At 37.4% G+C, this 26,491-nt stretch overlaps 1 protein-coding gene across 26 annotated transcripts in view; it reads left to right on the top strand.

Moving 5' to 3' along the window:
- Positions 1 to 26,491, top strand: part of SLMAP (sarcolemma associated protein) — a 170,876-nt gene that overhangs the window by 94,702 nt on the left and 49,683 nt on the right. For 8 of the 26 annotated variants that reach the window (XM_063722044.1, XM_054551979.2, XM_054551991.2 and 5 more), the window contains 7 exons: positions 4,958 to 5,053; positions 5,307 to 5,378; positions 7,911 to 8,051; positions 9,157 to 9,294; positions 11,740 to 11,908; positions 11,998 to 12,048; positions 18,678 to 18,740. In XM_063722044.1, coding sequence (XP_063578114.1) covers positions 4,958 to 5,053; positions 5,307 to 5,378; positions 7,911 to 8,051; positions 9,157 to 9,294; positions 11,740 to 11,908; positions 11,998 to 12,048; positions 18,678 to 18,740 — 730 coding nt within the window. Of the gene's footprint in view, positions 1 to 3,790; positions 3,877 to 4,957; positions 5,054 to 5,306; positions 5,379 to 7,910; positions 8,052 to 9,156; positions 9,295 to 11,739; positions 11,909 to 11,997; positions 12,049 to 12,433; positions 12,485 to 18,677; positions 18,741 to 26,491 lie in introns of those variants that run through there. The other 18 variants (XM_063722046.1, XM_054551993.2, XM_054551983.2 and 15 more) reach the window with 5 other exon arrangements.

Genomic DNA, 26,491 nt, shown 5'->3' with positions numbered 1-26,491 from the left:
TCATCGTGGATAGCAAATCTCATTCCCTCACTCTCTCACTCTTTCCAACCTTCTTGTTCTGTGAATATTCCTAGTGTCCTAATCCTCTGCTGTTCCTTTTCTAGCTCTTTGATTTAAAATTATACCAGTCTTTTCTGTATACATTCTTATTGAACTGCTAAAGTTCTAATGTAAATTGTGAACATTTTAAATAAAAACTGGAATAGATGCATTTTATACCTTAGAACTAACTAAAAGACCATTCCTGGACATATTAGATTTCTGTTAGGATATAGTTCATGGAGTTAAACTCTAAATGGAATTGAATTAAAAAGGTGAAATTACACCATCTAGTGGAAGTAGATTCTAAAGATATGGTTGGTTGATGGTTTTGTTTTTCAGTAAAACTTTTTGCAGCATCTGAGTGATTTCCTGGATGTTAGCAATGTTTTAGGAACTTAAACTTGGCAAATAGTCTCAAGTGAAGCTGTGTTTTAATATGGATTCTGAGGTGTATGGCTTTTTATTAGATTCTTTAACCTATAGCTTTATTATAACCTATAGCTTATATTAAAATGTAGTACCTCTAAGTAGACAAAATTTTCCATAGTCATTATTTATCAAGGATGTGGAGAGCAATAAATTCATGCTTTAAACCTCAAGTACCATGTTTGAAGTGTATACTTCTCTGTTGAGGTGTCTCAGAGGCGTTAGGGTCATAAGTGTTCCTCTGGATAATGACAGGAATAGAACAAGGTGAAGAAGGTATGCCAAAACCACAACCAAGTGCTATGAGCATTTCACCTTGATTCCAAGTGAAGGAGACCCGCTTAACAGCTATTAACTGTTAACAAGCCACCTAGAGTTTAGACTTTGTACACCAATGTCTTTCTCTGTAAAATATATCTTTGGGCCAGGCACAGTGGCTATGCCTGTAATCCCAGCACTTTGGGAGGCTGAGGCGGGCAGATCACCTGAGGTCAGGAGTTCGAGACCAGCCTGACCGACATGGAGAAACCCCCGTCTCTACTACAAATACAAAATCAGCCGGGTGTGGTGGCGCATGCCTGTAATCCCAGCTACTCGGGAGGCTGAGGCAGGAGAATCACTTGGACCCGGGAGGTGGAGGCTGCGGTGAGCCGAGATCATGCCACTGCACTCCAGCCTGGACAATAAGAGTGAAATTCTGTCTCCAAAAAAAAAAAAATATATATATATAAAATACATATATATACATATTATATATATTATATGTAAATATATACATATAATATATATTTACATATATTACATATAATATATATTTACATATTATATATTATATGTAAACATATATGTATCTTTGGATATATATATCTTTGGAGCTGCCAAATAGTTATTTAATTCTCCCATTATAAGTCCCTTAATTACATTGAACCAATATTCAGTGGACTCTTACCTATTTTGGTATATTAATTGCTGCTGTTATATAGTCAGAGAGAATCAGAACACCTGAAAATGCAATAGGCTGTGCGAGTGAAGCAGTCTCTCTTTTTGAATGTATATATTGGCCGGGCATGGTGGCTCTTGCCTGTAATCCTAATACTTTGGGAGGCCGAGGCAGGCAGATCACTTGAGACCAGGAATTCAAGACCAGCCTGGCGAACATGGAGGAAACTCATCTCCACAAAAAATACAAAAATTAGCTGGGCATGGTGGTGTGCACCTGTAGTCCCAGCTGCTCAGAAGGCTGAGGCATGAGAATTGCTTGAACCCGGGAGGTGGAGGTTGCAGTAAGCCAAGATCATGCCACTGCACTCCAACCTGGTCTGCAGAATGAGACTCTGTCTCAGAAATAAAATAAAACAAAAATGTATATGTTTATATAAACAACATTTTTAAAAGGAAAAATTAAAAGCTATTTCTATTTTAGATATCATACTTGTGCAATTAAGCCATTATAAAGTGTTTTTGCTGATGACCAGATTAGCTTGGCTTCAGTTGGAATGAGATGTTCATTCAGTTGGAATGAAATATATACATCTCAGTTTGTTCTGAGATGTATATATTTCACATATATTCACATATATGTGTATGTGGTTGTATATATACACATGTATACATGTATATACTATCATGCATCGCTTAAAAGGCATATGATCTCATTAGGTGAGTTTGTCTTTGTGCAAACATTATACATTGTACTTAAATAACCTAGATGGCATAGCCTATTACACACCTAGGCTATATGGTATAGCCTATTGCTCCTAGGCCACAAACCCATACAGCATGTTATTGTATTGCATACTGAGGGCAGTTGTAACACAATAGTATTCATGTTTAGAAACATATCTAAACATAGAAAAGGTACAGTAAAAATACAGTATAAAAGATAGAAAAAGGCTGGAGGCAGTGTAATCCCAGCACTTTGGGTGACCGAGGCAGGAGGAACACTTGAGGCTAGGAGTTCGAGACCAGCCTGGTCAACATGGCAAAACCCTGTCTCTACTAAAAATACAAAAATTAGCTGGGCATGGTGGCACATGCCTGTAGTTCCAGCTACTCGGGAGGCTGAGGTACCAGAATTACTTGAACCCGGGAGGCAGAGGTTGCAGTAAGCCGAGATCACACCACTGCACTCCAGCCTGGATGACAGAGCAAGGCTCTGTCTCAAAAAAGAAAAGAAAAAGATAGAAAATGATATACCCGTACAAGGCACTTAACCATGCATAAGGCTTGCAGGACTGGAAGCTGCTCTGGGTGAGTCATTAAGTGAGTGGTAAGTGAATGTGAAGGCCTGTGACATTACTGTACACTGCTGTAGACTTTATAAACACTATACACTTAGGCTGCTTTAAATATATATTTAAAAAGTTTTTGGGGCAGGCATGGTGGCTCATGCCTGAAATCCCAGCACTTTGGATGGCTAAGGTGGGAGGATCTTTGAGACCAGGAATTCAAGACCATCCTGACCAACATAAGAAGGCCCCATCTGTTAAAAAAAAAAAAAAATTTTTAATAAAAATATTAGCTGGGGGTTGGGTGCAGGGACTCACACCTGTGATCCCAGCACTTTGGGAGGCCGAGGCGGGTGGATCACTTGAGGTCAGGAGTTCGAGACCAGCCTGTCGAACATGGTAAAACGCTGTCTCTACTAAAAATACAAAAATGAGCCAGGCATGGTGGCGCTGCCTGTCATCCCAGCTACTCAGGAGGCAGAGGTGAGAGAATCGCTTGAACCCAAGAGGCAGAGGTTGCAGTGAGCCAAGATTGCGCCATTGCACTCCAGCCTGGGCAACAGAGCGAGACTTCGTCTCAGAAAAAGAAAAAAATAAAAAATTAACTGGGCGTGATGATGCGTGTCTGCCTCCTAGCTATTTGGGGGACTGAGGCAGGAGGATCGTAAGCCCAGGAGTTTGAGATTACAGTGAGCCATCACTTAGTGACATCATCATGCAACAGCACTCCAGCCTGGGTGACAGAGCTAGACTCTTGTCTCAAAAAAAGAAAAAAATTATTCTTTCTTCAATAATAAGCTAACCTTAGCTTACTGTAACTTTTTTACTTTATAAACTTATGAGTTTTAAAACCTTTTTGACTCTTGTATTCACACAGCTTAAAACACAAACACATAGCACAGCTGTTCAAAAATATTGCTTCTATTCTTAATTTATAAGCTTTATTATTAAAAAATTTTTAAACTTGCTTTTACTTTTTAAACTTTTTTGTTAAAAATGAAGACATAAGCACACACATTAGCCTAGGCCTACACAGTATCAAGATCATCATTATCACTATTTTCCACCTCCACATCATATCCCACTGAAAGATCTTCAGGGGCAGTAACATGCATGGAGCTGTCATCTCCTGTGATAACAGTGTCTTCTTCTGGATACCTCCTAAAGGACCTCTCTGAAGGTATTTTACAGTTAACCTTTTTTTCTTTTTAATAAGCAGAAGGAATATTCTCTATAATTAACAATAAAAAGTATAGTACATGCATAAACTAATAAAGTCATATAATACTATTATGTATTATGTACTATATATAATTATATGTGCTATACATTTATATAACTGGCAGCACAGTAGGTTTGTTTACACCAACATCTCCTCAAACACGTGAGTAATGCCCCCTTGTGTTACAATGTTAGGATGGCTATGATGTCACTAAGCGATAGAAATTTTTCAGCTTCATTATAATTTTTGGGGACTACTGTGTATATGCAGTCTATAGTTCACTGAAATGTTTTGTGGTGCATGACTGTATATGTGTGTATGTATGTATAGGTATATGTCTACATAAACACAGTGTGTGTGTGTGTGTGTGTATAAAATGCAAACCTGAAACATTTGTTAGCTTTTTCTATTGTATGTTTTTAAAAACTTACTCTTCCAAATTATGAATAAAAAGAAAACAAAAACAGGTGACTTGTTTTCTATTATGGGAGAAGTTGCAGTTAGAGAACCTCTAATAGCAATACTTTCAGCCCAACAAATGAGACTAAAATGATGTGGCCCATATACATAGAGTAGCCATTTCCTATCTGCAGGGAATATGTTCCATGACCCCCAATAGATGCCTGAAATTACAGATAGTACCAAACCCTATATCTACTATGTTTTTTCCTATATATACACATACCTATGATAAAGTTTAACTTATAAATTAAGCATAGTGAGAAATTAACAATAATAATAAAATAGAACAATTACAACAGTATACTGTTATGTGAATAAAAGTTACGTGAATGTCAACATTCTGTCTGTCTCTCTCAAAATATCTTGTACTGCACTATAACTGAAACTGTGGAAAGGGAAACCAGAGATGAGTGGGGACTGCTGTATGTTTTACAAAGTACTATCAAGTTTCACAAACTTTAAAATACATCAAGTGGGATGTAATATGAAAATATTTTAGAATGTGCTGAAAATTGATCACTCCTCAAAAGAATCATGATGAGCTTATTAGAATCTCTTTTGTGATTTGTAATACTAGGAGGCCTTACATCGGGAACAAATGTTGGAACAGAAGTTAGCCACGCTTCAGCGGCTACTAGCCATCACCCAAGAGGCTTCAGATACCAGTTGGCAGGTATTTCAGTTGTTTTATATTTAAGAAAGATTTAAACATAGTTTAATATTCCATACATGTTAAATAAACTAAAATGTAGCAAACAAAGACAAAGTTATTTCCTAATGAACAAGTTGTTGAAAATTTAGCATTTTACAGTGGATGCTGGTCAGTTTTATGCTTTTGTATCTTTTGTTGTCAGTAGCAACCTTTTTTTATATACATATGACTATAATTACTCGGGTTTTACTTATATTTAATTTTTCTTCAATAGGCTTTAATAGATGAAGATAGACTCTTATCACGGTTAGAAGTTATGGGAAACCAATTACAGGCGTGCTCCAAAGTAGGTATTAACTTCAAATGTGTAAAATGAAATGCATAGTTTTTTATGTAACAGCATTTCTTTGACAATCATTTTGAGTATATGCTAAAAACTTCATACATTTCCACAATTCTTTTAAATCTTTTGTCCTGAGAAATGTCAGACATCCATGTAAATAAAAATAATTATGTAATGAATACCCGTGTACAAGTCTGTCTTTTTTCTATTGCAGTTAATATTTCTTGAAAAAACTGGGTCATTTGTCCTCTATAATTTCCCTCAGTCTGCATTGTTATTTAAACATTTTTTAGCTCCCCCTCCCACTCCATAAATTAGTAGTTCCATCTAGAGATTTGATGTGATTTAGGTTCAGTTTTTCTTTTTGTCAACAACACTTTATGGATGGTATTGTGTTCTTCCACCAAGGGACAACATAATGTCTAGTTGTCTTTCTTTTTGAGATTTTATCAATCATTGATGATCCCAGCCTAGATCCATTATTTCATTACGGTTACAAAAGTAAGGCTGGGCGCAGTGGCTCACTCCTATAATCCCAGCACTTTGGGAGGATGAGGCGGGCGAATCACCTGAGCTCGAGAGTTCAAGACCAGCCCAACCAACATGGAGAAATCCCATCACTACTAAAAATACAAAATTAGCCGGGCATGGTGGCACATGCCTGTAATCCCAGCTACTTGGGAGGCTGAGGCAGGAGAATCCCTTGAATCCAGGAGGCAGAGGTTGCAGTGAGCCAAGATTGTGCCATTGCAATGTAGCCTGGGCAACAAGAGTGAAACTGTCTCAACAACAACAACAACAACAAAGTTACAAAAATAGTGATGTAATTCTGTTATTCCTTCACTTATTTAGCTGGGTTACCTCTATAAAGAGAAATTTCCTTCCAGACACAGTGGCTCATGCCTGTAATCCCAGCACTTTGGGAGGCCGAGGCAGGCGGATCACTTGAGGTCAGGAGTTCAAAACCAGCGTGGCCAACATGGCGAAACCCCATCTACTAAAAATACAAAAATTAGCTGGACATGGTGGCATGTACCTGTAATCCCAGCTACTCAAGAGGCTGAGACAGGAGAATTGCTTAAACCGGTGGGGGTGGAGGTTTCAGTGAGCCAAGATTGCGCCTCTGAACTCCAGCCTGAGCGACAGAGCGAGACTGTCTGAAAAAAAAAAAAAAAAAGCGGGGGCAGTTTGAGACCAGTATGGGCAACATGGCAAAACCCAGTATCTACCAAAAATTAAAGATTTGCTTAGCATGGTGGTACATAACCTGTAGTCCTAGCTACTCGGGAGATTTAGGTGGAAGGATCACTTGAGCCCAGGAGTTTGTGATTATAGTGAGTTATGATCGCAGAACTGCACTCCAGCCTTGGTGACAAAGAGAGACCCTGTCTCTAAAAAAACGAAAAAAGGAAAAAAAAAAGGCCATTGTTTTTTGTAACTTTGGCATCAAAAACCAAATACCACATGTTCTCATTTATAAGTGGAAGCTAAGCTATAGGTATGTAAAGGCATACAGAGTGGTATAATGGACATTGGAGACTCAGAAGTTGGGAAAGTGAGGGGAGTGAGGGATGAAAAACTCCCTATTGAATACAATATACACTACTCAGGTGATGAGTGCACTAAAATCCCAGACATCACCACTACATAATTCATCCATGTAACCAAAAACCACTTGTATCTCTAAAGTTATTGGAATAAAAAAATTTAAATAACCCTGAGGTATGTTTTCTATGGGGAAAGCAAGATAAGTGATTTTCTCCCCTTATTTATTAGATTTCAGAATAATGAATTGGTGGTTTTCATCTACCAAAGACTGGCCATGAAGTGTTTTCTCCCTCTACTTAGATTTAAACATATTTGATGTATTTAAATCTGGTGCAGTTGTTTTTCTTGTTTTAGAGACAGGGTCTTGCTATGTTGCCCAGGCTGGTCTTGAACTCCTGAGCTCATGCAATCCTCCCATCTCAGCTTCCCAAAGTGCCGCGGCCAGCCTATTTTTCTTATTGATGCTCAAATTATCCCATCTTTGGTCTGTGTAAATGTCTTCAGATTGATAGCTTCATGCTGTCATTTCAGACAAGATGTTTCAGGCTCATTTTGTACTTTTCCTGCCCCAGACATAAAGTCTGCTTTTCCCCCATGGTACTCTCATTCCTTTTGTTTTAACCATTGTTTTAGAGTGCTTTTGGTGCCTTTGAAGGTAATTGATTATTTTTGCCTATAAATGTAAATATGGTGGCTTGCAGAAAATATGACAAATATTAGAGTAATTAATTTTGTATATTTTAGAGAAATTCTCAATTGCCTATAACTTTTTTTTCTATAGGAAGTGGAAATTAATATGTTTGTGAAGGCATAATTTACTTACGCAACTTTTAAATACATCTTTGGTTAATACAGGGTCAGAATCATTTATGTTTGGAGGTACCTTAATATAAAATTTAAAGTATATCATAATGTGTTAATTTTTTTCAAACAATAAATGCTTTTAAAAAATAACTTGTCTATAATTATAAATGTCTTTTATTCTAGAATCAAACAGAAGATAGTTTACGAAAGGAACTTATAGCATTACAAGAGGATAAACATAACTATGAGACAACAGCCAAAGAGTCCCTGAGGCGGGTTCTTCAGGAGAAAATTGAAGTGGTTAGAAAACTTTCAGAAGTTGAGGTATTTCAATTAAAAAAAAATACTAAATAGAATTATGAGTGTTTAAAAAAATCTCAAGCATTCCAGGATACTTTAAACTTGGGTATTATTATATAGTTAGGAAATATTTTCTGTCTGTCAGGTGGGAAGGAACAGTTATGCTGCTTTCATTGACAGGAATTCTCCATGTGAGTTTTGGTACTTATGCTCCCTAGTCAATGGCTGAGGAAATAAAAGCGTAACCAGGGAATCTCATTGTTTGCATTCTGCTTAGGATTCACCCTCCATACAGCAGACCATGATATGTGCTGGGGAATTGATTTCCTGTCACTTGGTTTTGCTTTGCCTCTATTTGAGGGGGGTCAGTGTAAGGCCAAGAGTCTACACTACTTGTTGTTTTTTAATTCACTCCACAGAGAGGAAAACTAGCTGTGTCATATATTTAGGAAGTTCAAAGGTGAAATCATCTCCAAGGTCCTTTCTAGGTCTTTGAAGAGCAATCAAAATGCAATATTTATTGCTTTGGGGAAAAAAATTCTAATTCATAATATAGATCATTTCTTTGAACCACTACAAAATTACCACATAAATAATGTATTACTAGAATTAGTTAAAATGCTCATCAGAAACTAAATGGTAAACATACCTTTCCTTACTACAGGTATAGTTTGTATTCCTACCTCATCCCATAGTGCCTGATTCACTGTTGTGTGATTAATTTGATATATAAAGAAAGTTACTAATTGTCTTTTAATTTTTTATTAAATTAATTGCTGGATATTATTAAACTTGCTTTCAAGGATTGATAGGCTTAAAATATTTTCATAGCTAAAAGTCGTACCCATTGGCCTTTCAAAAATGTGATTGTATAAAGGCAGCATCCTTTTCCTGCCCCTGCTCTCCCTCCACTTTTTTTGTTGTTTTTGTTAATTCTTAGTTATGTTTTCTGTTTTAGTGTAAATTGAAATTCTTATGTTATTTAACTCAGCTTTATTTAAAGTCCAGGGCAGATGTTGATTTAGAATAGTCCGTAGAATTATACTTTTTATAAATTTCATTTAGAAGGAATTCTAAATAACAAATATACACTTATTCTAATTAAATTGCCTGTAAACTTGAATCGCAGCGAAGTCTGAGTAATACTGAAGATGAATGTACCCATCTGAAAGAAATGAATGAAAGGACTCAGGAAGAATTAAGAGAATTAGCCAATAAATATAATGGAGCAGTTAATGAGATTAAAGATTTATCTGATAAATTAAAGGTATGTATTTACTCTGCCTGAAAGTATGTTAAGCTAATAATCCCTAACACACTGGATAGCTTAAGATTTTAGGTATTGCTTTAGCTGGGCATGGGGTGGCAGGCACCTGTAATCCCAGCTTCTCGGGAGACTGAGGTAGGAGAATTGCTTGAACCCAGGAGATGGAGGTTGCAGCGAGCTGAGATCACGTCACTGCACTCCAGCCTGGGCGACAGAGCAATACTCCATCTCAAAGGAAAAACAAACAAACAAAAAACAGTTTGGGCCAGGCGCAGTGGCTCATGCCTGTAATCCCAGCACTTTGGGAGGCCGAGGCGGGCAGATCATGAGATCAAGAGATTGAGACCATCTTGGCCAACATGGTGAAACCCCATCTCTACTAAAAATACAAAAATTAGCTGGGCGTGGTGGCGCGTGCCTGTAGTCCCAGCTCCTTGGGAGTCTAAGGCAGAAGAATCACTTGAACCCGGGAGGCAGAGGTTGCAGTGAGCCAAGATTGCACCACTGCACTCCAGCCTGGCGACAGAGCAAGACTTCGTCTCACAAAAGAAAAAAAAAAAAAAAATTCGGTTTGAAAACCATTGGTATAGATAGATATTTTGAGTTGATTTGCATAGTCTCCTTGAATGTGTTAAATTATGCTGAAAGTATGAAAGCAGGATGTAGGTGGTACTACATATTAAATAAGATTTCTATAAAAAAAGATTTTGGGTATTGCTGCATAGTTATTGATTTAAAAATTTGATAACAGTTGAAATTTATAGTGAAAATAAGGTGTCTGTATTCCATTTAGCCCAACCTCCATTACTATAGATAATTGAAAGCCTGTAAATGCTGACATAGTTCCTCTGGATGAATATGTAGTCAGTGCTTCATAATAGACATTTTTTAAATATATAACAGGAAGTAGATGAGAATCAGCAAAACCCATGATATTCAGATGTTTTAAAACCTGAAACTGCTTATCATTAGGCCATCTAAAAGGCAGGGCCCAGCTATTTAGTGCTGTGCTGGAACAAGCCCAGAGAGATTCTGGGAATGATCTGCTCCCTTTTAGCTTTCAGGGATGCTGTTAACTCTGCTTTAGCTGCCATTCCCTCTATCTATGAGACATCTAGGATAAAGACAGATCAGATCATAGGGTAATGATAGGGTAATGTCCTTTAGAATCTTATAACTGAGGGAAAAAAAATCTTATAACTGTTTGTGAAGATCCATCTTGGTTTAATTCAAACCATGGATTGAGTGCCTAGAAGATATGTGTTTGTCAGAGAAGACCAGATATACCTCCGTTGGTTAACCTATGATAGTTTTCAAAGTTGGTCTTGTTAAAAGGAGATTGTCGTTGTCCATCTGTGTTGCTATAAAGGAATAGCTGAGCCTGGGTAATTTATAAAGATAAGAGGTTTATTTGGCTCACAGTTCTGCAGGCTGAAGCTTCAGGCTGCTTCCACTTATGGCAGAAGGCAAAGTGGAGCTGGGACATGCTCCATGGTGAGAGACGGTCTGGGAGAGGTACCAGGCTCTTCTTAACAACCAGCTTTCATAGGACTAATAGAGTGAGAATTTACTCATTACCGTGAGGACAGCACCAAGCCATTCATGAGGGATCTGCTCCCATAACCCGAACACCTCTCATTAGACCCCATCTCCAACATTGAGGATCAAATTTCAACATTGAGGCTTGGGGGACGAACATCCAAACTATAGGCAGAGGTCTTTTTGAATAGTGATTGTACTGTCATCTCTTTACTAAATAATTTTGTTTAAAATTTCAGAATGTTAACATGATAGAACTTAAAAATTGAAATGATAGTAATTTTAGGGAAAAATCTTACTTGCCTCTTTAAAAATACGATTTTTTTTTCCCCACATTGACCCTTTACCTGTGTGTGTACTGAGCCTACTTAATTCCTCCAAGTTTCTGTCTCCTGGGTGTTATGGAGGAATAACCCAATGCAGATAATTTTTGACATCAAGCCTTTGTCTTTGTCATCTTTACTGGTTTAGAAATGTCAGATTAGCCAGGCACAGTGGCTCATGCCTGTAATCCCAGCACTTTGGGAGGCCAAATTGGGCTGATCATCTGAGGTCAGGAGTTCAAGACCAGCCTGACCAACGTGGAGAAACCCCGTCTCTACTAAAAATACAAAATTAGCTGGGTGTGGTGGCGCATGCCTGTAATCCCAGCTACTTGGGAGGCTGAGGCAGGAGAATTGCTTGAACCCGGGAGGTGGAGGTTGCCTAGGCAACAAGAGTGAAACTCCGTCTCAAAGAAAAAAAAGAAAGAAAGAAAGAAATGTCATGTTTACAGATAATGTTGTGTAGAACATTTCTTTTTTACAGAACAAACTTTTCTTAGAAGTTTAAGTGAATAAAGACATTCCTGGGGCTCGCTCTTAAAACAAAGTTAGGTTTGTTAAATAACTGAATTTTCTTATTTAGGTAGCAGAGGGAAAACAAGAGGAAATCCAACAGAAAGGACAGGCTGAGAAAAAAGAATTACAACATAAAATAGATGAAATGGAAGAAAAAGAACAGGAGCTCCAGGCAAAAATAGAAGCTTTGCAAGCTGATAATGATTTCACCAATGAAAGGCTAACAGCTTTACAAGGTAAGTAGCTAATCCAGAAATTGATTTTATTTTATTTTTTTCTTTTTATCTGTGAAATATCTTTTTTTTTTTTGGACTTTTATTTACAGTACGGTTAGAACATCTTCAGGAGAAAACTCTTAAAGAATGCAGCAGCTTAGGTAGGTGTCATCCAAATTTCTTACTTAAACCTGAATTTTATCCTTAAACTTTTGACCTTGTTTACTGTCTCACATTGCATTTTGTAAGGGATGTTTTATGTATTAGGTATAAAGTATCTATATTCTTTTAGAAAATTCTCTTTAAAAGTACGCTTGATTGCCACCAGTGGGCACCATTGTTTTCCTTGAGATGAGTGAAATTTCTGCATCTGAGATCTTCTACCTAGGGATATTTAAATAAGAAAAGTACATGAACAGCAGGATCCTTTTTAAAGTGTTCTATACAATCTTAATCTTAGGAATGCAGGATGCCATGGTTACACTTGAGACCACATTTAAAGTAATACTTCTTTGATCAGGCAATGATGTACTGTCATAATCCTAGGGATACAAGTTGATGACTTCTTACCTAAAATAAATGGGAGCACAGAAAAAGGTAGTGTAAAAAACTTAAATATATATGTACTTTTTATGATATAATTTTAGTATTTAAGCAGGATAAAGAGTTCAGGGTTTTAAGTGTTTGGAATGAAAAGCATGCTCTCACAGATCATTGAACCCCATCATTTAAAAATCAAGCTTTCCTTTATTTTGTAAGAGTTGATGCTGTGATCAATTCTTAGATATCCCTTGTTATATGGAAATTTCAGTTACTCAGATAAGAAAATTATAAAGTTCACCTTTAGCAATATATAATATAGCTCTTTTTCCCCACTCTGTTTTTCAAACAGCTGTACTACCATTTTGTTTCATCAAGTTCTGCTTCCAGTGATACTTGACCCCCATTTAAAACGTTCGAGTTTATTTAACAGCTTATTGAGCCCTTGGACATATCATACAAATTACTTTGTTTATCCATCTGTTTCGTTGATCAGAGAGAACAGGGTCAGTTTTTTCTGCCATCAGAAAAATCTTTTACTAGTTGTTGGTTCTGTGACCCTTCTTTCTGGACAGCATGGGTTCTCTCTTGCCAAAAACATTGGTTTTTGGCAAGCCACTATTGGTTTTCCTGTCACTACACGGGGTACTTTCTACCCAGTGACCTCTATTATCCTTCAGTCTTGAAGATCCCTAGTCATTCTCCTTCTCTCCCCTTCCATCTAACATTAATTGAGCACCAACTGTGTGCCAGACCCTGCGCTAGGTGCTTGGAGTACAGTAGAAATAAAACTATTTTCTGCGTTTACCAATCTATGTGCCTTTCATCTCAGTTTTCTACAGAAGTTAGTGGAAGATAGCAGAGTTGATACCCAGAACTTATTAAATATTTTTTCCTTAGCCAGGCATTGTGGTGTGCGCCTGTAGCCCCAATACCTGGGAGGCTGAGGTGGGAGGGTCAACTGATCCCAGGAGGTTGAGGCTGCAGTGAGCCATAATTGTGCCACTGCACTCCAGCCTGGGTGACAGAGTGAGACCCTGTCTTTAAAAAAAAAAAAAGAAAAGAAAAGAAAAAATATTTTTTCCATGTATCAGGGGATATCATAATAGTTCTTGGGCAGCAATCAAACTGATAGAGTTAGGAGGTGGGTTTTTTGGTTCTGTTTTGGTTTGGTTTTGTTTGGTCAGTTTTTAATCAAGAGCTGGCAATATAGGCTCAGGTAATTGTGTATACGTTAGCTGCAAGGTCAAAACCTTATATTGCATATGTAATGAATTTTGAAACTCTCAAGAAAAATGTTCATTAATCATTGCTGTTTGACTATTCTATGTATGTTTTGTAAAATGCATTGACTTTTTAAAATTCCAAGTTGATGGAATTTAAATTTGAGAATTTTTAAAGGTGTAGTTTATATTCATTGGGATCAAGCAGATCGCTTGAGCTCAAGAGTTTCAGACCAGCCTGACCATCATGGTGAAACTTTGTCTCTACAAAAAATACAAAAATTAGCCACGCATGGTGGCCACACACCTGTGTAATCCCAGCTACTCAGGAGGCTGAGGTGGGAGGATCACTTGAGCCCAGGAGGTCGAGGCTGCAGTGAACTGAGATCATGCCACTGCAGGCAATGGGAGTGCGACCCTGTGTCAAAAAAAAAAAAAAATCGTGTCCGGCGCAGTGGCTCACACCTGTAATCCCAGCACTTTGGGAGGCCAAGGTGGGTGGATCACTTGAGGTCAGTAGTTCAAGACCACCAAGGTCTGGACAACTTGGTGAAACCCTGTCTCTACAAAAAATACAAAAATTAGCTGGGCGTGGTGGCATGCTACTGTAATCCCAGCTACTCAGGAGGATGAGGCAGGAGAATCACTTGAACCCGGGAGGCAGAGGTTGCAATGAGCCCAGATCGTGCCACTGCACCCCAACCTGGGCAACAGAGTGAGACTCTTGTCTCAAAAAAAATAAAATAAATAAAATAAAATAAAATAAAAACAGTCAATTAGTCATCACCCTCTTGATTTTATATTTATTAATAATGTTAGTATTAACCCAAGCTGGGAACCTGCTATTCATTCCTTCAGTTAAGAGAATCCTTTTATGTACATGGAACCATCTTTATGCTATTTAGAGTTGTAAAATTACTGCTTCATTTTTTTCCAGTTCCAATTGATTCAGATGAAAATAATAGTAGACTGTTTTTATATTGTATTAGTATAATTGTTAAAGACTCCTTGATTTTAAGAATAAATATTTTAGATACTTAAAGGTAACTCCTTGCTATAATTATTTTTTCCTTATTTGTGTGCTTGCTTTTTTGGAGGTGATATATTGAGTGGTATGATAGTGACTAATGAAATATTTTAAAAGAAACTAAGTAATAAATTTCTAGATATACACGAAAACTTAGTTAAGAGTGGACTTTGGAATAAGATGGGTCACTTAATTCCATTCTGAATCACTTGTAATATAATAATGAACCAATTTACAAGTATCCCAGTATTACCAATGTCCATACCCATATTATATAATTTTAACTAAATTATTCTTTAAATAGTAGAGAGAGAGCCAAGTATAGTTGTAAGATAATATTTTTAAACATCTGAAGATGTTAAAATTAATAATACTTTCAGTGAATCCCATTTTAAAAATTAAATATAATGTAGCTACTAAAAGCACAGGTTTTGTACTGTCTTATCTAATAAGCATAAGCTGAATGTATCTTAGAGAGTAAAGGACAGTGTTGTCCGAAATAAACATAAGGCTGGGTGTGGTGGCTCACACCTGTAATCCCAGCACTTTGGGAGGCCAAGGTGGAAGGATTGCTTGTGTCCAGGAGTTCAAGACCAGCCTGAGCAGCATAGTGAGACCTCATCTCTATAAAAAAATAAAAAATTAGCTGGGCATAGTGGTGTGCGCCTGTAGACTCAGCTCCTCAGGAGGCTAGATGGGAGAATCACTTGATCCCAGGAGGTCAAGGCTGCAGTGAGTCATGATCACACCACTGTACTCAGCCTGGGTGACAGAGTGAGACCCTGTCTCAAAAAAATAAAAAATAAACATAATGAGAGCCACATACATAATTTTAAATTTTCTGCTGGGCAAAGTAGCTTGCTCCTGTAATCCCAGCGAGGGAGGATTGTTTGAGCCCAGAAGCTCGAAACCAGTCTGGGCAACATAGTGAGACCCCATCTCTAAAAAGAAAAAAAAAATTTTTTTTTACATTAGTGAGGTGTGGTGGCATGTGCCTGTAATCCCAGCACTTTGGGAGGCTAAGCAGGGAAGACTGCTTGAGGCCATTAGTTTGAGACCAGCCTGAGCAACATAGTGAGACCTCTGTCTCTACACAAAATTTAAAAATTAGCCAAGTGTGGTAGTACACACCTGTGGTCCTAGATAGTTGGGAGACTGAGGAGGGAGGATCCCTTGAGCCCAGGAATTCAAGGTTGCAATGAACTATGATTGTGCCACTGTACTCCAGCCTGGACAACACAGTAAGACCCTGTCTCTTAATTTAAAAAAAATTCTGGCAGCCACATTGTTTTAGTCAGGGTTCTCTAGAGGGACAGAATTAATGGAATATATATATATATATATATGTGTGTATATATGTATATATGTGTATGTATGTATATATATGTGTGTATATATATGTATATATATATGTGTATATATATATAAAGGGGAGTTTATTAAGTATTAACTCACACGATCACAAGGTCCCACATAGGCCATCTGCAAGCTGAGGAGCAAGGAGAGCCAGTTTGAGTTCCAAAACTGAAGAACTTGGAGTCTGATGTTCGAGGACAGGAAGCATCCAGCACAGGAGAAAGATGTAGGCTGGGAGGCTAGGCCAGTCTCTCTTTTCACATTTTTCTGCCTGCTTATATTCTAGCTGCACTGGCAGCTGATTAGGTTGTGCCCACCCAGATTAAGGGTAGGTCTGCCTTTGCCAGCCTACTGACTCAAATGTTAATCTCCTTTGGCAACACCCTCACAGACACAACCAGAATTAATACTTTGTATCCTTCAGCCCATTCAAGTTGACACTTAGTATTAACCACCACACACATTAAAAATATAAAAAGCTGGGTGCAGTGGTACATGCCTGTTGTCCCAGTTACTTGGGAGGCTAAGGTAGGAGGATCCCTTGAGGCCAGGAGTTTGAGGTTGTAGTGCACTACAGTCACACCTGTGAATAACTACTGCACTTGATCCTAGACAACATAGCAAGATCCCATCTCTATTTTTTATATATATATATATATATACACACACAAAACAAATTCTAATATATTTTGCCTACAGCATCCAAAATATTTCAATATTAATAAATATTAAAATGATTAATAAATTATTAATGAAATATTTCATATCACCATTTTCTTACTAATTCATTGAAATCATTGTACATTTGTTTTATGCTTAGGACATCTCAATTAGAGCTAGCCACATTTGAAGGGTTCAGTAACTACAGTAGCTAATGGCTATAGTATTAGATAACACAGGTATATAAATAAAAATCCATAGGAAACTCATTTATATAAATAAAATATATTTTAAGTAGAGTGGTTCTCTATCTTTTTATATAATATCGGATTTTATCTAAACCAGTTTAGTAAATATTTTAATGTAGAGTTCAGATAAAGGTGTGATTGTTAGCTTTGTAAGTAATGGTGGCATGTCCCTCTTTAATAAATGTCATCTTAAGTTCTTTGACATTAGTCTGAAATATGTTTCAAATATGTTTTGTAAAGTCCTTTAGTTAAGTTAAAATATCGTTCCAAATGAGTTTATATATATAACATGATGATGTAGTTTGAGTTTTTAAAGTGTTACCATAGCTAAAATAGGATTTATGAAAAACAACTTTTTATCTTGGCAATTACTATTATACTGAGGCCTCCTGTTTTGCTTTTCCTGGATCCAGTTGTCAAATTCTTATTTATTAGATTTTTTTAAATTTCAAATTTCTGTTGCAGTTAGTATTTTTTTCTTTTTGAGGCTATATTGTATCTCTATATAGTATTCTAGGTATGTAGTGCATTGGTCTCTCTGAAACACAAGTTTTATCAACCTTTTTCCCCCATGTTTTTGTCTTACACTGATGGTGATGATAGATGAGAGGCTCTGCACACCATGTAATTTATTAAAGCATAATGATAAATTTTAGTATAGAATTAAAGAAGATAGCTAACAGGAAGGATGTAAAGAGAGGTAAGGCATGATCAAAGTAGGTAGTGTCTGCCTCTCATGCAAAGTTGAGACGATTGAGGAGTAACGTGGCTTGAGGTGGAGGAGAGGGGAAGGAGGTTTTTATAGAGAGAGTGGTGCCAACTCATGTGTCCCCTTTGACAGATTCTAATGCTTTCACACTTTCCAAGTAGTCATTATGTCAGAATATGTTTTTAACACTTCAACTTCCAAAATCGATTTGGTCATTTTGAAAGATATAAATACACGTTAAAGGACATTATCCAGATTCAGAAGTAACTCTTTAAATCACAATAAAGATTATTATAAGAAAAGGACTGAAACTTTCATTTAACCACTATGTTAGATTTTTATTGTCTCCATCCATTTCTTTAAATGAAAAATAAATTCTGTTTGACTTGAGCAAAACCATTTACCAAGCTCTTACTTTGAAATGAATAGGCACTGATTTTGATCATTTGGGCAGAGATAAACAATTTAATGTTTTAATACTGTATGAGGTACAGATTAAGTGACTCAAAAGGGAAGATTATGAAATGAATATGGAAAACTTATTACATCAGTTTCTTAAAAATTTTATGGTATTACTTTATGATATTCTTAAAGTATTTACTTTTTGCCTCTTAACTAAGATGAATAGCTTTGAAGAGGGAGTATGATAGAACAATCACTTGAAAATTAATTTAATTTAATAATGACAAAATTAAATTATTTAAGGGTATTTGTTGAGCTCTAGTGGACAAAAGGTAGAAGAACCATTAAAGTGGAAGAACCATTTTAAAGCAATATATTTATGTGATTTTCTTGAGCTCTTTGGATAAAAACTACACCTTTAAAAGCTAACCATTCAGTGTACAAATTAATAATAATTTTCAGTCATTTAACTCCAAAATATGTCTGCTTTAGTATCAAAATGTATTAAGCCTTTATTAGTCTTACTTAGTACCCATGTTAATACTTTTCAGTTTTCCTACCTTTGCTGTTGGTTTTCAAAGACAGCAACAAACTATATCCTTAAAGGTGTTTCTTTCTTTATTAGAGCACTTGCTTTCAAAGAGTGGCGGGGACTGCACTTTTATTCATCAATTCATAGAATGCCAGAGTGAGTACAGAGTATTTTTCACATTGATTTTAATGAAGTCAGGGGCTAAAACTGAAAAGTGAGAGGTAAAATGAGGATCTCAATGTGTTTGTTATAGCAGAAGTGCTTAAAGGGCCGTCTTTAGACAGCAGCAAACCTTTTCATAACTATTTGTCTTTTGAGAAAAATATTTCTGTTGCATTTGCCTTCACAGATGGAGCTGAGCATTTCATATTAGCCACCATAAAAAAGAGGGAAACTTTCAAGCTTGTTAAATTTGAGGTTCTTAAATAAATTTCTTGGAGTAAATGAAGCCAGAAAAATAATTATTTAGTTTGGGCACTCCATTCTGAAGATGGCCCTCAGAGTAGCAGGAGCTTTTTAGAGAGGTAGTAGCAATAGATTGTCCTGCAATCTGACCTCAACTGCCTATCCATGGGAAGTTGTAAAAGGCTATCTTTAAGAATATTTTAAAGAGGCCAGGCGTGGTGGCGCACACCTATAATCGCAGCTACGTGGGAGGCTGAGGTGGGAGAATTGCTTGAACCTGGTAGGCAGACGTTGCAGTGAGCCAAGATTGCAGCATTGCACTCCAGGCTGGGCAACAGAGCAAGACTCTGTCTCAAAAAATATATATATATTAACGATAGATTGGCTTGGCTGGGCACAGTGGCTCACACCTGTAATCCTAGCACTTTGGGGAGGCCGAAGTGGGTGGATCACCTGAGGTCAGGAGTTTGAGACCAGCCTGACCAACATGGTGAAATACCGTCTCTACTAAAAATACAAAAATTAGCTGGGTGTGGTGGCAGATGCCTATAATCCCAGCTTCTTGGGAGGCTGAGGCAGGAGAATTGCTTGAACCCAGGAGGTGGAGGTTGCAGTGAGCTGAGGTCATGCCACTACACTCTAGCCTGGGTGACAAGAGCAAGACTGTGTCTCCAAAGACAGACAAACAAACAAACAAAATGATAAATTGGCTTTTGAAGTGATTTAGACCTGCTGAATTCTGAACAAAGAAGTCATTAATTCCTTTTTACTTGAAAGTCACAAAAGCTGCTTAAATCTATAACAATTGCAAGGTTATGATACTTTCTTGGTTTTGTTAAGTAAAGGTCATCGTGTGTGGTAAAGATTTGTTGATAATGTCTATGGTTTTTCCCATCAAGCAAATACTTTCTCAGGCATTCTTCTCATTCTGCTCTCCTTTCTTGGAAATGTGGTTTCCCAAGTTTTTATGCTCATAATTTCATTTTGTGGATATTCATGCATATGTGTCCCCCACTACCCTGCCCCACTACCTCAGGAGTGCTTGGGGGTTCTAAGGGTCATACCTGGTAATTAAAACAGACACAAATTCAACACATCAGATGTTATACTCCTTAGAGATCCTTCAAGGAAACTGAGAATTTCATTGAATAGTTTTCGCAGAGCTTCTGTTTTTTGCAGTTTTGATACTATAATATTAAGTATAAGTTGAGTATTACTTTGAGGCAATTTATTTTATAAATGTGACATATTTCTTTGTCCTTTTAAAACAATATTTGGCCGGGCATGGTGGCTAACACGTGTAATCCCAGCACTTTGGGAGGCCGACGTGGGCGGATCACCTGAGGTCAGGAGTTTGAGATGAGCCTGGCCAACATGGTGAAATCCCATCTCTACTAATAATACAAAAATTAGCCAGGGGTGGTGGCACATGCCTATAATCCCAGCTACTTGGGAGGCTGAGGCAGAAGAATTGCTTGAACCTGGGAGGCGGAGGTTGCAGTGAGCCGAGGTCGCGCCACTGCACTCTAGCCTGGGCGACAGAGTGAGACTCCATCTCAAAAAAAAATTAAAAAGTAAAAAAATAAATAAATAAAACAATATTTATAAAACAAAGATTAGTACATCTTTTTGTTACCTTCTGATTACTAAATCTTATTTTTATGGGAAATTGGCACAGGGACCTGGGGCAAAATAATTGGTGTCCACTGATATCAACTAAAAGAATATCTAATCTAAAATGCAAATCTTTAGGCCAGGTGCTATGACTCACGTCTGTAATCCCGCTCTTTCATGGGCCTAGGCAGGAGGATCCCTTCAGACCAGGAGATCAAGACCAGCTTGGGCAACATAGTGAGGCCCCGTCCCTATAAAAAACTTTAAAAAATTATCCAGGAGAGGCTGGGAGCTGTGGCTCATGCCTATAATCCCAGTACTTTGGAAGGCTGAGGCAGGCTGATCACTTGAGGTCAGGAGTTTGAGACCAACCTGGCCAACATGGCGAAACCCCATCTCTACTAAAAATACACAAAATTAGCTGGGGCTTGGTGATACATGCCTGTAATCCCAGCTACTCAGGAGGCTGAAGCAGGAGAATCGCTTGAACCTGGGAGACGGAAGTTGCAGCAAGCCAAGATCGCACCACTGCACTCCGGCCTGGGCAACAGAGCGAGACTGTCTCAGCAACAGCAACAACAAAAAAATTATCCGGGAGTGATGGCACATGTATGTAGCCCTAGCTACTCAAGAAGCTAAGGTGGGAGGACCCCCTGAGCCCAGGAGCTCAAGGCAAGAAAGATTTTTATTTTGAACTTTTAAGATTTATATTTTGAACCCTAAGAAATGAGAGCAGGTAATTATCAAAAGAATGTTTACTCAGTTACAATTTGCAAAAATCCTTGTTTTATTTTGTTATTATTACTGGCTTACTTAAAACAAAACAACTTTTTGCCAGTAGTCCCAGCTACTCAGGAGGCTGAGGGGGGGGAAATCACTCGAGCCTAAGGCAACATACTGAGACTCTGTCTCTTTGAGGAAAAAAAAAAAAAAAAAGGCAGTGAGGTGGCTCACGCCTGTAATCCCAACACTTTGGGAGGCTGAGACGGGTGGATCACTTGGGGTCAGGAGTTCAAGACCAGCCTGACCAACATGTTGAAACCGCATCTCTACTAAAAATACAAAGTTAGCCAGGCGTGGTGGTGGGCACCTGTAGTCTCAGCTACTTGGGAGGCTGAGGCAGGAGAATCACTTGAACCTGGGAGGTAGAGGTTGCAGTGAGCCGAGATTGTGCTATTGCACTTCAGTCTGGGCAACAAGAGCGAAACTCTCTCTCAAAAAAAAAAAAAAAAAAGAAAAAGAAAAGCTTTTTACTTTTTAATGTCTATTTTATTATTGAACATTTCACTTAAAATAGTATAAAATACTTAGCTATATTTGTAACACAGAATAGGGTTTGCTTTAAATATACAAAAGGTATTTGAAGATTTTTGTTGCATCATAGTTTTGGGGGAAAATGGACCAAATAAACATGCAGAGATAGCACCAAATTTATATAAATTACACCAAATCCCTTCAATGGGAATGTTAGAAAGTTATTAAAATGATGTTTATGAGGACTGTGTAATAGCATGAGAAAATACTAAACAGGTAGTACCTACATACAAGAAAAAAATCCAAATATAAAATCCCATTTTTGTGTACAAAGGGTGGACCAAAGAACAACAAAAAAGCCAGGTGCAGTGGCTCATACCTGTAATCTCAGCACTTCGGGAGGCCAAGGTGGGAGGATTGCTTGAGCCAGGAATTTGCAGCCAACCTGGGCAACATAGTGAGACCCCATCTCTACAAAAAATTAGCTGGCCATGGTGATAACATGCCTGTGTCCCAGCTACTCAGGAGTCTGAAGCAGGAGGATTGCTTAAACCCATGAGGTCGAGGCTGCAGTGAACCATGATCACACCATTGCACTCCAGCCTGGGCTACAGAGCAAGACCTGTCTCAAAAAACAAAAACAACAACAAAACAAAAGAAAATAAGTATTCCCAGACATCTGAATCCTTTGGGTCCCTGAGTGCAAACAGAGAAAGTTTGGGCTATAAGTTCAGGTAGCTAAGGAGAGGCCTACTATTGAAATCTGTTTGGTTTCTGAGTTTCAGGTAGCAAGTAGTAAGAATTTGGTTATTGGTGATTCCAGAGGTATTTCAGAACTTTCCAAATCTGTTCGTTTCCTTAAATTTGGGTAACCAGAGTTGGGAAAGTGAGGGTTGACTCTGGTTTGACTTGTCAGAAGGGACATTTTATCATTTTATGACATGCTGCCATTGTAAAAATTGTTGTGTTTAATAAGTATTCTTAATATTACAAGCAAGACAAATTCAGCAAATATCTTAAGTAAATTTATACTCAAGCACTTTTAAAACAATTTTGGATTACATATTAACAAGTGCACACAAGGTTTTTTGCCATTATTTTCATTGATAGGTATCTTGAACTGATTTATAATTTTGAATATGAAGTAAATATTTGTGTGCAGTGCTGCTTCATATTTCTTGTTTCCAGTCTTTTAAAAAGCAAATGTTAGATACCTAGCCTTCATTATTTATTAGTGCTTCTATAGTATAATTCACCTTGTGTTTTAAAAATTAGAAAGCACATCATTTATTTCCATAAGGTTTTCCATGTCTGTCTTTAATATGATGACAGATTTTTCAGTTTATGTGTATGAATCTATAAGAGAACAATTTGGTTGTTGGCTCTTTCCATTTACAAGTTGTAGAAAATAAATGAATTGAAACACATTTCAATTTGTTTTCCTTTTATGGTAAAACAGACTTTTTAAAGAAAAACTTCTCTTTTCTAAGAAAAACTTTAAATTCCAGACAGAGAAATTGGACTTTGAACAGAGATTTAAATAATGTTTTGCATAATTTCAGAACTGTAAAGTAAATATTCTCTATTAAAAGATCTTTACCACATATAATCTAGAATTAGGAAGTCACTTCAGTAAAACTTGCTAAAAAAAGCCTCAGCAATATTTTCCTCTTCAGGGATTCAGACATGAGCTTGGTTTAGGCAAAACTCCACATTTAGTGTTCTCTGCAAATTTTAGTTACTTAAAGTTTACCATATAAACTTAATGGATACATTGAAACTTTTTGTATTCTGCTAAAGATGCTTTCCAAATTAAGAAATAATGTATCTCTAAATCTGTTTCATACATATCCATGAGCTCTGTCACTTGATTAACTTGTATGCTTGGTGGAAAGATGAAGGGTGAAAGGACATGGAGAACTGCCATCACTTGGTGGGCATAGAGTGAGAGACAGCCTTCTCTGGACTGCTGCCTGCCCCTTTGATTTCTTTTGCTACTGTCTGTTCTAATGAGGAGAGAGGCATCACTGCCAGATGCCAGAGAAATTTTCCTGAGGTCTACTTTGTAGAGACAAACTGCCCACTCCGCAAGGGCATCTCTCTCGATGGTAGAGTTAATCAGTGCCCTAAAGTAGACCTCATGCCTTTGTATTCTTTTTTTTTTTTTTTTAACACCTGAGATCTGAGGATGTATTCTTAATCCGTGTTTGTTATTATTATGAGACTTAACTTTTCGTTATTATTAGTTTAATTAATATTTCATGTCTTGCTGTTTTTTTCCTGATTTTCAGAAAAATCTCTCTCTTTGCCTCCCACCCCCATAACTAGGAAAAATTATAGTCACTATCTGTATATGCTTTTCTCATTCCCTCCTTTCTCTTAGGGCTTTGCTCTCACATAGAAATTGCCTTATTTGGAGTAATGCGTTGAATTGATGTTGCTTGTGTGACTGAATGTTTATTTTTCATCACTCTGTGAGGTCAGCCTCTCTGAACAGTCTCAGTATTCTGATTACATATTCTACTCGAAACAGATTTTTAGATTTTCATTTTGTAAACTTTTATTTCTCTAAGCCAAAGCGGTTTATGGCAAATAATAGAAAACATGTATTGTGTTTCCCTGCTCATGATATGTTACGTCCCTGTAACAGGAAAACTCTGAGTGTCAGCTAGGTGCTGCTAATTTTATTTTTTTATTCTCAGAGTGGTTTGTTCAATCTAAGATGTATTGGAGAGTTGTTTGTACTGATTATTTCCCTAGTCAGACCACTTTCTAACATATCTACCAGATTTTCTCCCATTATAACTGCACAGGTGACAATCTTAAGTACATGCCGATGGTGTTTTGGTATGTGTACTGTTGCTTTTTAAAAAAGATCTGTTTCCAGATTCTTGAAATTGGTCCCTTTCACTTTGTTTTCGGTCTATCCTTGAATTCTAAATCCTTTTTTCCCTCTCTTTTTCCTTCTTTTTTTTTTTGAAACAGAGTCTCGCTCCGTTGCCCAGGCTGGAGTGCAATGGCGGGATCTTGGCTCACTGCAACCTCCACCTCCTGGGTTCGAGCAATTCTCCTGCCTCAGCCTCCCAAGTAGCTGGGATTACAGGCACCCACTACCACACCCGGCTAATTTTTTTTTTTAATGTATTTTTAGTAAAGATGGGGTTTCACCGTGTTGGCCAGGCTGGTCTCAAACTCCTGACCTCAGGTGATCCACCTGCCTTGGCCTCCCAAAGGGCTGGGATTACAGGCGTGAGCCACCGCACCCGGCCTCCTTCTTCTTAAATTTTAGGACAAATAGCTTCTGGAACTGTTTTTATGAAAAGGCACAACATCTTATAGCAAGAGTTACTTTAACTGATTAAATTTTGCTGCAGAAATGAGTAACCTTATGAAAGTCTATATTATTAAAATTGGGAACCTCACAGAGCCTCTCCTATGAGGTTCTATGTCTCTATTTCTGTTTTGTTAATTATTTCAGAAGGGAAATAATTTTCTGGTTTGAATGCCGATTATAACAATTTGTGTCTTGATATTCTAATCTCAGTTTCTTCGTCATATTTGCCCTTGGTGATCTTTTAGGTAACGTTAGCTCATTTCTGTTTATGATGTTTAGAATTCAGTCAGAGGGATCTTGATGTGAATTCTGATGCACTCTCTCACTGGCAGTATGATTGTGGGCAATACTGGGCAAATTGACCTCTTTAAACCTTGATTTCCTCATTTATAAAGTGGGATGGCAGTATCTATCTCATAGAATTATGAAAATTAATTGAGATCGTATTTACTAAGTGCTCTAAGTAGTACATGGCACACTGAAATGTACATTAGTTAGCAGGCAGAAAACATGTTGGAGAGGTGTAAAAGCTGTGCATAATTACCAGTATGCATGCTATTTAAAAAATTTGGTGTCAAGCACATTATTTTGATGTCCTAGTCATAACATTTTCTTAATGAAACCCAATTTTGAGACTTAGAAATATTTTCCAGATTGGCAGTTACAGCAGCAGATTGTCTGATTCTTTTATATTTACTCCATCCTCTCTTCCAGTCAATTTGTTTCAGATCCCTAGGAAACTGACATCAGTATCAGATAGTCTGTGCTATTTGGGTTTATCTTCTGCTTTAGCTTCAATTAGTTGTAGCTGTCAAGTAAGGAAAATGGCTCTTTAGCTTTAAGAACTCAATCCAATCTTGGCATAGCTGTCTCAAACTTCTGGGCTCAAGTGATCCTCCCAATTTGGCCTTTTAAAGCATTGAGATTACAGGCATGAGCCACCATGTTCAGCCTCCTTTGAACTTCTTTTGAATGTATTGTTTGCATTGTTTCTCATTTTTAATTTTATGCCACATAGTAATATGGTTAGTACATAATTTATTTCTGTCAACCAAGAAGTAAATTTGGTTTTCTCTGTTCAGTCTTTGACAAGATTTGATAGTCTTCTGACTAAATGCTTTGGTGATGGTACTTACATGTCAAACATATTATACTCTCAGTTCTACTCCTTGGTAGGTTCCCTGCAAAGATGCTTGTGCATCAGGTACAAATTCAAGAATGTTCATAGCAGCATTATTCACATTAGATCCAAACTGGAAACAGCCAAAAAGACCCTCAGTAGTTAAATGGACAAATACAC

This window comes from Pongo abelii, chromosome 2 (genome assembly GCF_028885655.2).
Source record: "Pongo abelii isolate AG06213 chromosome 2, NHGRI_mPonAbe1-v2.0_pri, whole genome shotgun sequence".
NCBI lineage: Eukaryota > Metazoa > Chordata > Mammalia > Primates > Hominidae > Pongo > Pongo abelii.
This window is presented reverse-complemented; position numbering and strand designations above follow the sequence as displayed.